Source organism: Alligator mississippiensis, chromosome 4, assembly GCF_030867095.1.
Source record: "Alligator mississippiensis isolate rAllMis1 chromosome 4, rAllMis1, whole genome shotgun sequence".
In the NCBI taxonomy this organism is placed as follows: Eukaryota; Metazoa; Chordata; order Crocodylia; family Alligatoridae; genus Alligator; species Alligator mississippiensis.
In genome coordinates, this window is record NC_081827.1 from 165,715,331 (window position 1) to 165,728,094 (window position 12,764).

Genomic DNA, 12,764 nt, shown 5'->3' on the forward strand with positions numbered 1-12,764 from the left:
CTAAATATCCTCCATGCAGAGGACATGCTAAGGCAGAAGACGGCAAGGCACTAAGTATTAGTACATTCTAATCTGTGATAGTACCCATTGGTAGCCTGATTAATGCCAGGCCGGCAGTGGACAAGAATCACTGGATGCTGCTACCTGTTTCTCATTTTCCAAGCTATCTACTGTATTGTATATCCTGAAATCACAGCAGCAGGTCTTGGCCAGTAATTTGCATTGCTTCTTCTTAGAATTGCATCCTTAAACTGATATCATAGCAGAATAAAGAAATCTTTCTTCCCTAGTGCTATGTAGCTTGTGAGGCTAGCCCTTTCTTAAGGGAGAACTGAAGACCTAATGGCATTTCCACCATTTAGAGGAACTTTGTTACGAGTTCTGGTAGAACACGTTGCAGCATGCTCTGTACATGCATGGAGGAAGGCACAGCTTCTGTTCAGGCTGGTTAAGAAATCACTGGAAAGGAACAAGGTAATCTTTTTTCTGATTTCTTAGTTGGCTGAATAAAAGGTATCATCTCTGAACCAAGAGATCTAGAGTTTTGCATTTATTTTTTGTCAGACCGACACGGCTACCGATTACATCCCTGGAAAGGAACGGGCATTTGTGCAAGTCAAGTGGCAGCTACTTAGGCTTAGGGAAGCAATGCTTCCCTTTCAAAAGTCACTGCATTTGAAAAGATCAAGTTTCTCTCTTCCATGGCACAAGGCTCTATTGCAGTTGGAGGGCTGCCTGCCTAGAGGCTTGTCAAGGACCACTGGATGATATAACTTGCCAGTGCAAGCAGATAAAAGTGCTCGAAGTATGTGCTAGTAGTGGCCCTGTCCTGTTCTGTAAAGAGAACCTTCTTTAGGCCTCCAGTCTCAACTGCTTTGTGGTCAAAAGAATTTACGGTTTCACATCCCAGTCGTACAAGTTCAGTCCTGCAGTCCTGTTACCACAAGATGTGCCCAGCTGAGTAGGTTGCAGAGACTCGTCTGTGCCTGTGTTTCTCCCGTTTGTAAAACGAGGCTCTCGGGGCACAAGGAGGGGGCTTCTGCCTCCAAGCCAGCGTGTCTCCCTGCCGCGGACAGCGTTCAACTGACTTCCCCACACCTGCCTCTGCGGTGGAGGAGCCCTGTCCTATTTAAATCCCCCTCCACGCTTGATTTTCCCGCGACGGTGGCATTATGTCGACGTCACATCCAGCCGCCATCTGATTGGTGGCCGGCTCCTCCCGGAAACTGAGCAGGGAGCTGAGCCCGGGCAGCCCCGCGGGGTGGAACGTGTTAGCCCGGGGCGGCTCCTCCCTCGCCCCCCCCCCCCCCCCCCCGTAGGCAGCGCTTCTCGCGCCGCTGGGGGGAGCTTCCCCACACCCCCCCTGCCCCAGGCAGCGGCGCACGGGGGCCGTTGTCCCCGGGGCGCTGGGGTGAAGCTCGGGGCGGGACTGACAGACGGGAGCGACCGGGAAGCTGGGGAGCGGGTTGCAGTGCCCCCCACACTCCAAGGCAGCCCCCTGCCAGCCAGCGCAGCCGCCCGCCTGAGGGGGCTGCACCACCACCCTCGTGTGTGGGTGGGTCGCACCCGCAGTCCCGTGTCCCTCGCTCCGGAGCGGGCGCAGCGCCCCGGGGCGGGGCGGCACGGCAGTCCCCCCCGCCGCCGCCGCGCCCCCGGCCGCGGCCCCCCCGCGCTGCCCAGAGCCGGCCAATGAGCGGCGCTGTTGCTGGCAGGTGCGGACTGTTTTTGTTTTGGGTGGAAGTTGAGGCCGGAGGAGACGCGGCGGCGGCGGCGGGTGGAGGCCGCGGACTCAGGCGCCTCCCTTCCCCCCCTCCCCCCGCTGGGCCCGGCCGCAGCCGCCATGAGGAGGGAGATGAACGGGGTCACCAAGAGCAGGTTTGAGGTGAGGCGAGGCCCGGCGCGCGGGGGCCCGGCCTGGGGTGGCACAGGGCCGCGGCCCCCCTCCCCCCGCTCGCGGCAGGCCCGACGCGGACCGCCGGGCGGGCGGCGGCGCCCGGGGGAGGGCCTCGGAGCGACCCGTGCCCAGCTCGGTCGGGGGGTTGTGCGCGCCAGTCAGACACACGGGGTGTGCGCGCGCGCGTGTGTGTGTGTGACAAGCAGGGGAGGCGGTTGTGGTGTGTGACAAACACGCAGGGGAGGTGGTTGTGCGTGTGAGTGTGTGCGTAAGGAACAGAGGAGATGGCAGGGCGTGTGTGTACGTGCTTGTGAGACGGTGGCGGTGTGTGTGACACACACACACACTCTTGAGGTTGCGGGGTGTGTGCACTTGTGACAGAGGGACAGCCAGGGTGTTTGAGGTTGCTGAGGGAGGAGGGTCCCTGCAATTTTAAGGCAGACGGTGTCTGCAGAAAGCAGTTCCTTTTCTCCCCCATTCAGTGCGTTGTGGCATTTACCCAAATCCTCAGTCACAAACTTCCTTTTTAGGGAGAGATTTGGGGGGGCGTCGCTGGTCTGTTGCCCATGGGAAGGGGGGTGTTTCCGACGAAGTTAATGCAGGGCCTGGTGGGGGACATCTTCCAGTAGATCGGCTGTGGACATTGTGAGATATTTGGTGTTTTGGGGGTGGAGAAGGGGAGCTTGGGAAGAGAAAGGTGATTCGACACTTTGCCTTTTGCTGTTGGTGTAACATAAAAGCAATCTCTGAGAGAATGCGATTGCTGGGGGTGGAGTGGAAGTGGGGAGAGCTGGAGAGTGCAGAAGGAGCACAAGAAGCACAGGGTAAACAATAAGATCTATTCAGAGAATATGGCACATAATCAGTCTGATCTGGGATAACAGAAAGCACCCTATCTGGCTAGAGTTGCTTCCAGCTCTTCATTGTTTTAACAGCTGTCTTTTTTTCTCAAGTGAGGGAGGACTGAAGGTTGCTATTGGGAATGAAAGCAACAGCAAGGTTTAGCACTTTTCATTTTATGGGGCTGTGCAAGGAGTCAGTGTATCCACCAGTTTAATCTTTGAACTGTGCAGCTTGTTGCTCTTGTTGCTCTTGAGAACAGCTTGAGTAAGAGGAAAAATCACCCTATAAAGGGCCTGAAATAACAATGGATATGGCTGTCTCCTCTTCCTGTTGAGGGGGAAGGTAAATGCAATCAAGAAAAAATTATCAGTTACTGTCAACCTGAGGAGTGTCTGGCTTCCATGAAATCTGTGCAATGAAGAAAAACTGTGTTTGAGAAACTGACCAATGAATTGAGACAGGTACAGAAATAAGTTGCTTATGTCACATTTGACATTTATTTATATGAAAGGTGATACCAATTTGATGGAGAGATGAGAATGACTAGTAAGGATCCTTGTTTATAGTGGCTTTAGGTTAGCTATCAAGTAGAAGCTGCTTTTCCATTCCCTCTGTATGATTCAAATATTGAACTGATCTTTGCATTTAAAGGGAATTCGGGGGGGAAAGGACATATGCTGAAAGTCTTAGGACTTTGATGTTTGCTTTTTTGTCATTTTGATCTATTCTTGGCCTGTGGTTCTTTATACCAGAGTAGCTTGTCCCATAGTGGGGGTTTTTTCTCCCATGCTGTAGGGACTCTTCCCACTTGTTTGTCCAACCTTTTGGTATTAGTACACATTTTTATTTAAGGTAGTTTCCAGAAGGGTTGTATCAAAACAAGATTAACCTGATTCTATGTTAAAAATGATTTATTGAAGAAGTCAGAACTTCAGGAGTATTTGAGACTTAAATTCATAGAGTTTCAGGTAAATGAAAATCCGAAATATTCAACAGAAAACTCAAAGACATTTTGAGCCTTTCCAGTCTTTTTATATTTTAATTGAGGGCATGGGTACAGTGATGTGTTTCTTAGTCCTGGAATTGTGAATCTCTGACCCACTCACCTATATATTTCTATAGAGATATATATCTATGTTCTTGGGGGGAAAGTGTGTGCGCGCGCATCTCCCATGGAGATAGATGGATATATCCCCAAGGATGGATCTCCCTCTCCCTGAAAAGGAAAGCCATATACATTTTCTTGAGGGGTTTTTTTTTTCTAAGGTTATACATCTCTGATTTAGTGTATAAAATACGAATCTACCCTGCATTCATTCTCTTCCCTTACAGTTTTAGTCAGAAAAATACCAGAATTTGAAGTATAAATATGATGTAATTTTTTAAGTGTTGTGAGTGGTGGGAGGGGCACTAAAGAGGCTAGAAATGAAGTGTGATAGCAAGAGTATTTTCTCTAGAAGTAATCAATGACTGCTTTAAGAGTAGAACTTACATTTGTTGACAAGAAAACACTTTTAATGTAATAGTTCATATTTAATGTGGCATAAGGACAATTATGCAAAAATATGTTGAGACTGGATGCTGCTATTTCCTATTCAACATTGTGGAATATTGTAAGATAGTACTGATTTGAATGCCTGTTGATTAGTACTCATCCTACATAGCTCTGTTCCATACCTCTAAGTTAGACAGAAATCTCTAATTGACTCTTCTGTAAGTGTTTTTCCTGACTCAAGACTGGTAAACAGTGCCTTTCAATGGATGGAGCTCTATCCTAGAAGGTAGTATATTGTAGGTAATAAGTGTTCTGACTACTTCTTCAAAGTCTTAAATAGCCAATGAGTTGTTGACTTTCTGTTCAGTTATACAGCCTCAGTTTAATATTGTTTGTTGAGATATGTAAGCAGTTTCCTGGATTTATTTTTTTAATCCAGTACACTCTACATAAGAAGAGATTGATTCCCATACTTTGGCAACAAGGCATAATGATAATATATGGGCTATATTCCCTATATATTAATTTCAGATGGATTCCTCATACCTACACACAGCCAGCCATTCATTCCAGGAAGAATGGAACTCTTTATTTTAAAAGAAAGAATGAACTCTTTGGCATGCCTGGCTGAACAAGGGCATATTCTAAATATGTCCCTTATGGGAGGTGCAGCCACCACAGTGAAAATAACTACTTACCATAGGAAAGCAAAGCAGAAAATGAAAAACATTACCTAGATTGAGTCCTAATTTTGATGGGTGTTTGTTTAATATAGAACATCCTATAATGGATCAGGATGCTTGCCCAAACTTTCTGTCCTGTTTCCTGAAGTAGCTATAACTGATGCTAGAGGCATCATGCAACTAGGTATCTGCAGCCATGTACTAAGGAAGGTGTGGGACAGTTCTTGTCATCAGATGGTATCCTATACTATGACTAGTACATAACTGTTAACTGCTTGCCTGACCTGGATTACAATTCCTTATCCATCCTTTTCTGCCTCTCAGCTTGATCATTTTGTGAAACCCATGTCAACAAAAATATTGTCTCTACCCAACATCATAACAAAAAAGAAATGTTCAGGAGTGGATTAGTGTGTCTTGTGGTATTAGCTTGTTCAGGCTGCACCAGACTGAATTTTATCAGTATTTTGCTGTTCACATGGCTCCTATAGTGCAAACAGTAAGGGAAGCAGTAACATGAGCTGGTCTAAGAGACTGTAGCAAAAACACCTGCATCTGATCAACATTAGCTCTTTGACCATTGCTAATAGGAATGGGAGCTGTGTTGATGTTAACCCAGTGGTGGGAGACCTCTTGAACATCCATAGCAGAAGCAAGGCTTTAGAGTTAAGCTATTCCTGGGCAGGGAGGGTCTCGGTGTGAGACTTGCAGGGCTGTGAGCCACACTGTCAGCACTTAAATAATTATAGCATTTTTTTCAGGCTACAAGTAAATATACTTAGTCTGCAACATATCCTCAAAAATAATAGCCAACCTTTCCAGCTTCCCCAAACCTCCAATTAGTGGGAGTTGGTTTTGGCCTTACAATCTTTCTTTATGGACTAGGTTATTGTCCTACCAAAAAATGTTTCTAAACATCTGGGCTATATCTATAGACTATCCATAATACTTGAGCAGGGCAAGTACATCAACTTAATTCTCTTAACAACTCTTGCCTCAGTATTTAAGCTTCAGAAAATTATTCCTCCCACATGTCTTTTAGGCCTTGCCTAGAGTCCAATTTGATATGTCATTTTGCTTTTTATATAGCAATTGCTTTAAAAATACAGTTGCAGGCTAATAATCCATTCTGTCTCTGTCCAGAAACATGTCTTAACTGAATAATCTGAATTTAACTTAATCACTGCCATTCCCTTTCTTCTGTGGCTCTTCTCTCCTTTAGAAATCTTGGTTTTCTGCTGGGTTTTTTTTTTTTTCAGGGCATATCTTTGCTTGGTCTTTTTAAAGTCAAGAGCTAACCCCTCCATGGAGTGTCTCTGGTCACTGTGGCATGGCTTCCTTTCAGGTTTTGGTTGCATCCACTCCCTGTTTTTAAAAATTAATTGTTCAGTGCTTGAGATATTTTTTTTCCCAAATGAAAGACTGCTAGCAAAAAGTTTCTCTCTTTTTAATATTTCCCTAGTTTTAATTAGGTATTGGACACTGAAGGGACTTTCTAAGATCTTGAACAATATTCTCCCTTTCAGCAGACTAACACGTTACATCCCAGACAAATCTAGCAAGGAATTTCAATAACTTAGGCTCCCACTGTGTGCCCCCCTTACTACTCTACCAAAAAAATCTGAAACTGCTGTTAGCTGATGGAGTGGTTACCACTGCATTTTGTACTTCAAAACAGAAAAAGAAAAGGGAAACTGCTGTTGACATGCCATCAACAGAAAGCTGAACCATAGAGTAGAAGTCAAGCCATTGTGTGGTGTTCCTGAATCATAGCAGCATTTTCTTGTGACAGAGCTCTAGTAAGAGAGCTCTTTAAATAGCGGTAAGAAAACACAGTTAAAGTAAAAACCATGTTTACCAGGGCCTTAAAGGTGGTAGTTCAGTGCTGCCATTGCTGTTCTCTTTCCCTATATTTCTGTTACTATGTGTACTTCTTCCTGCTTCAAATATAAATGCTTAGAAAGCAGAGAGCAGACAAGGTTCCTTGGGTGAATCTGATATCTTTTATTAGACCAACCCAAATAGTTGGAGAATAGTTATTAAGCAAGCTTTCGGGTTCAAAAACCCTTTGTCAGGCTAAGGAAGTTTCAGCAGTTGGTGTGTGTTCTTCCTGGATGGAACCTACACCCCTAGAAAGCAGAGACAGTTTGGATGGCATTTTATTACTTTTTTTTTGAGGGAGAGGAGGAGGGTAAAAAGGGGGTGGGTAAAGTGTTTGCAGTTAATAGATTATTTACCTTCCTTTTACGTTCTTCTTCAGAACTTGAAATGTGGTTCTGTCCTTGGCGCAGTGCACTGAACATACTCCAGTGGTTCTCAACTTTTTTTAGACTCGAAGCACCCATTGGAAAATGTCAGCTTAGTTTGCACTCATTTTTTTGACTACAGAAAAATAATTGAGTGATTCTTCTGTTGCAAAGAACTTGGGCCACATTAGGGCAGATTTTTTTACCACTCTGGATTCCTATATGAAATGTCTGGTTTTATCATGGTGAATCATGTTTGATCCCCAACAGTGCTAACATTTTGTGGCACCCCACAACCCCCTTGAAAGGATCTTGAGGCATCTTAATCCCTCAGTACCCTGGTTGAGACTCTCTGCCATACTTCACACCCTAGTGAAGGGAACAGAGGAATTTGACTAATTTAGAAGCAAAAAATCTTTTCAGTTGAGCTAAAAATAATTCAGCATGGCTGTAGGAGGACTAGAAAGGATTAAGCAGCAAAAGTTAGCATTCTGCTGGAGGAGAGGGTAGTAGAAAGAAACCTGAATCGCCCTTAATTCATCTTCCTTAAGCAGCATTGTTCTTACTTTGCAACACTGGGTTCCTTTAAAGGACATTTTCTGGAGCCTAGGAATTGAATGTAATCCACATAATCTCTCCCCCCCCCCCCAAAAAAAAAACAAAACAAAAACAAAAAACCCCCAAAAAAACAAACAAGTTTCTTAGTAAAGTTTGCACACATGCCCAACATGTTTAAATCTTGCTTGAGAAGTTAGTCAACATAGCTTTTGGCTTGAACTTGTTATGAGTAAAATACTGCAACCTCTCAGCTTTGTTGTTTTGCAGTCATAGTGGAAGAGTGGCCCTAAACTATACTTGGTATATCCCTGCTGTTAAATGATACACAATTGCTCAGCCTTCCACATACAGAGTACAACAGCTTTACAAGTGGTGGGGACTTCGGAGTTACCCCAATAATTCATTTGGACTTTGTCCAGGCTGGACCCAGAGTCCATGCATGGGGATCTCGGGCACCTCTTGGCTCCAAGCTAGGACCGTCTTCTGCTGCCAAGAAAGATACTAGTGACATGCTGACAATTGAAAAACAGACGGTAGCAGTCCGTTCTTGGGGAGCAATGTATGCATGTGAGTAGTAGAGTGCAGGATTTTACTGCATAGCTTCACAGAACTGTGCTTTGAAGGACATGGTTTTGTTGTGTTTGTTTTTTAAGGGTGGATTTTGATGTTTGTGATCTTCCAGAATGTCTTCTGTTCTTAGAAAGATTGCTTTTTTAAGAGGAAAGAGGATTTATATGCTGGAAATTAAGGTCTTTGACTGAATCAAGATAAAGTGAAGCACAGGCTTGTACAACAAGTGGGACTGTTAAACTTTAGTCTGGATTTGGTGCAGAGATGTTTAACACCTGATCTTGCTTAGCGTCTATTATTTTTCATGATTTGTGCATATTAATAGTCACTTTTCTTAATTATTACTGAAATGGTTATTCTCTGTATGCTAAGATATCTGTATTTTATTTCTGATTGTTACATCAGAGGTTTAGGTAGATCGGGTAATTTATTGTTTTCACTGCTACTGTTTGGCTTTTTTTTTTTTTAAACTAATGCAACTATGTAAATGATCTTGACCATGCACTAACATACTGTATCATCAGTCTTCATGTGGCTAACTCACTCATGTCCCTACCTCCACTTGTTAATCTATCAGTATATTTTCAAAGAGCTAATTCTTTTGTGAAACAGATTTGCCTGTTTCCTTGTGAAGGATGTTTATTTTATGGACAGCCTAACTTCCACTTGTTTATTTCCTAGAAAATGCCTCAGTAACATCAGCACTTCTCAGGTAAAGGGATTGGAGAGAATTTGTGATCCTTCTGATGGTACTCTGTTGGCAGAGTACACAACAGTAGCCAATACAAAAAAGGAGATTGCTTATGGTTTTGCATACTTGAAAGCTAAAAGAGTTGCATTTATTTTCTAGCATTTGCAGCCAGTATCTCTTAATAGAAAACCACTAGCATTTTCTTCTAATAAAATCTAAAAAGCAAAGGAAGAAAGGAATAACTCTGTGGGAGTTTAAATACTGTGACACGGTGGTTGGTCCAAAGCATTCTTTGTGTGGTAGCCATGTCCTTGTAAAGAGACAGGAAATTCAGTTGAAAAGAAGAAAATCAAAAAGAAATATACTTTGGTTGCTGTCTTCATGGATTTCTCTGTATGTTTAAAAACTGTGGAGAAGGGTGTGTTTTTTTAAATGTAATTGCATTTTAAATTGAGTGGACAAAGTAGGTCACAGGATGCCCTAATGACTGCTGGTAAGGTGTGAGGTTTTTAATGAGGCTGAAGAAGAACTAGTGTAGAGGCCCCAAAACAGCTTTAATAAGGAACACTTTTATTTCCTGTACTCAATATTCTCTCTCCTTTACTTGAAAAATGTAATGCCATCCAGCTTTGACCTCTACAGTCTTTGGGTATACCTGTTACCTTTGACATGTTTGGAGAACTGCACTAGGTATTCAGTGCTAGACACAGTTGCTGGGAAGGAAGAAGCTGATTATCTGCAAGCTTCTGCTCCCCTGATTTTTTCACCAAGCTGCTTTGGATTTCAGCCTATGTTTCTGCAGGGACTGTCCATTGGAAATTAATCAGATGTGCATCTCCTTCTGCTTGAGTCAGCTGTCAAGTCAAATGACTACAAATGCTGAAAATATTCAGTGCTAGTTTGGGCGTGTTTTTCCCTCCCCTCCCCCCCCCCCCCCAAAAAAAAAAACAAACCCACAACCACCATCGTAGCACTTAAAATGGCTGAATTAAGTTTGTAAGTGGGTTTCATGGAATGCTTTGCTGGTGAAAGTTTGGGTAGGAACCTAAGTTGGGAAGAGGGGACAGCAAGTCAAAAATCAACCAAAATGTAAAGAGATGATTTTGGTATGTCACCTCCTTTGTATTAAACAGTAGGTGCTGTTTCATTTAAATAGTTCCCAGGTGAACTGCTTGGACCTTTATTCCACTTTATCTAGAATGCCTTTGCAATATTCCAGGTGCTTTCCACTCCTCTCCCTCTCCCCCCCATCAAGTACATATCTGATTTTTCAATTATTAACCCCCTAAAAGCTGCAACATGAACTTGTATGCTAGCATATTTTTTATGGTTAACTTTTTTTCCCTCGGATACATATGTAGGTATATACATCTTGTAGGCAACCATCGATCCTCTGGATCATGGTGTAAACATAAGAGGTCTAGTCGGATGCCTGATGAGTCTGTTTGTGGTTGACAAGCCCAGTTTGAGAGCAACACAGCTTCTTACAAGTTTCAGAGATCCATATGTTGTCTGAGTTGGAGTCCAAATTTACAGCATGCTGCTTTCTTCTTTCTCACTTTGCTTCTATCCTCTAGATCAAAGCTGCTTCATGTTGAGTTGCACCCAGTGCTGGATGTTCCCTGTGGATATGGACAGGATTCTGCGTGATCCTCCAGGCTTTCTACATTGATGTTGAATTACTTCATATAATTTTGAACATGGCACACATCATGGTACTGCTATAGAGGGCAATCATGCCTTCTAGAGTACTGTATCTCACTGTTTAAAATATTCTTGGGAATTCTGTCTCCTCCCATTCTCCTGACATGGCTGATCCATCACAACCTCTTTTTCTGGATACTAGTTTCTAAGTGTGTCAGTCCTGCACTCTCTAGTACGTTTGTGTTTGGTATTCTGTCTTCCCGATTTATTTTCAGAATCTTCATAGATTCATAGATGCTAGGGTCAGAAGGGACCTTAATAGATCATCGAGTCTGACCCCCTGCATAGGCAGGAAAGAGTGCTGGGTTCAGATGACCCCAGCTAGATGCCTATCTAACCTCCTCTTGAAGACCCCCAGGGTAGGGGAGAGCACCACCTCCCTTGGGAGCCCATTCCAGACCTTGGCCACGCTAACTGTGAAGAAGTTCTTCCTAATGTCCAGTCTAAATCTGCTCTCTGCTAGCTTGAGGCCATTATTTCTTGTAACCCCCGGGGGCGCCTTGGTGAATAAAACCTCACCAATTCCCTTCTGTGCCCCCGTGATGAACTTATAGGCAGCCACAAGGTTGCCTCTCAACCTTCTCTTGCAGAGGCTGAAGAGGTCCAGGTGCCCCAGTCTCTCCTCATAGGGCTTGGCCTGCAAACCCTTAACCATACGAGTGGCCCTTCTCTGGACCCTCTCCAGGTTATCCACATCCCTCTTGAAGTGCGTTGCCCAAAATTGCACGCAGTATTCCAACTGCGGTCTGACCAGCACCCGATAGAGGGGAAGTATCACCTCTATCTTATACAAACATCTCATGTGAAAGCTGTTCAGTTTCTTGATGTGCCTAGTATTTGTAGTCCACATTTCTGAACCCTAAAGCAGGGATTACAGCACACAAGTCCCATAGATTTGCATCTTCACCTTAGCTGATAGTTTACAGTTGTTCCATGTTTCTGTAATGACCCAAAATTCTTTAGCTGCTTTTCTTCTTCTGTTTTGTCAGGTCAGTCTAAAGGTCAAGTTTCTTGCTGATCATGAAACCCAAATAGCAAAAACTGACAACAACACCAGGAGATTTATCTTCCAGAATGATGTCAGGTATTGGTTCTTCCACCCCTTGGTACGTGATCACAGTCTTTTTTAGGCTTATTGCAATCCCAAAACTTGCATGATTCAGAAAATCTTCCCTAGAGATTTTGTAGGGAAGATTCACTGTGTGGGCAAGCAAGACCGTGTCTTCTGCAAACAGGAAGTCTCCAGTTCTTTCATATGGGTTTTCACTCTAAACCTTGCAATGTTGAACAAGCCTCCATCTAGTGTGGTTTGAAGATAACTGCTATCGTTGCTGTCCTTGAATGCATCAAGAAGCAGTAATGAAAAGTAGATGTTAAAAAGCATGGGGCTAAAACGCACCCATTTTTCCCCTTTATTGATGTAAAAGGGCTTTGAATCTTTGTTTTCATACACCACAGTTGCCTTCATATCTTGATGTAATGAGCAAATGATATTCAACAGTTTGGAAGGACAACACGGTTTCTTCAGAACAGTAAAAAGGCCCTGTGTGTTGACTGTATCAAAGGCCTTTGTCAGATTGATGAAGGCTATGTACGGTTTGATTCATTTTTTCTCTACATTTCTCTTGCAGTTGCTTGACCCAAAATACCATATCAATGGTGAAGCGTCCTGAGTGAAAACCACATCGACTTTCAGGATAGATTCTTTCACCAGATTCTATCAGATTGCTTTCTTCAGAATTTCACTTGACTAAATTACACTTGAAACTATTTCTAGGAATATAAGCATATAAAGGCCAGGATCTATTTTGCATATAGAGATAAAATTGTGCCTGGTATTAAATATATCTTTATCTGGATTTTTCGGCCTATTTCTGGTTCTAGGTCGGACTGCTCTCTGGGCTGACCTGTGAACATATAGCATGCATAGTCCAGTTGTCTGTGCAACCAACAGATTATTGTTGTTCTCTGGTCTACTGACATACATGCTTAGGGAGGATACCAAAGCAGTGAGACTGCTAATGATAGAGCTCATCAGAGCAGCTGCTTTATTTGGTAGACAGCCATTTCCCTAGGAGAC

General features: G+C 43.6%; 1 protein-coding gene across 4 annotated transcripts in view; it reads left to right on the top strand.

The window, feature by feature from the left end:
* Positions 1-1,385: 1,385 nt before the first annotated feature.
* The window catches only part of FBXL20 (F-box and leucine rich repeat protein 20), a 92,094-nt gene continuing 80,715 nt past the window's right edge, over positions 1,386-12,764 (top strand). For 2 of the 4 annotated variants that reach the window (XM_059726992.1, XM_059726991.1), the window contains exon 1: positions 1,387-1,882. Coding sequence is in view for 1 of the 4 variants with exons in the window: in XM_059726991.1 (XP_059582974.1) it covers positions 1,841-1,882 (42 nt within the window). In the remaining 3 variants the exon portion in view is untranslated. Of the gene's footprint in view, positions 1,883-2,600; positions 3,199-12,764 lie in introns of those variants that run through there. The other 2 variants (XM_059726993.1, XM_019482544.2) reach the window with 2 other exon arrangements.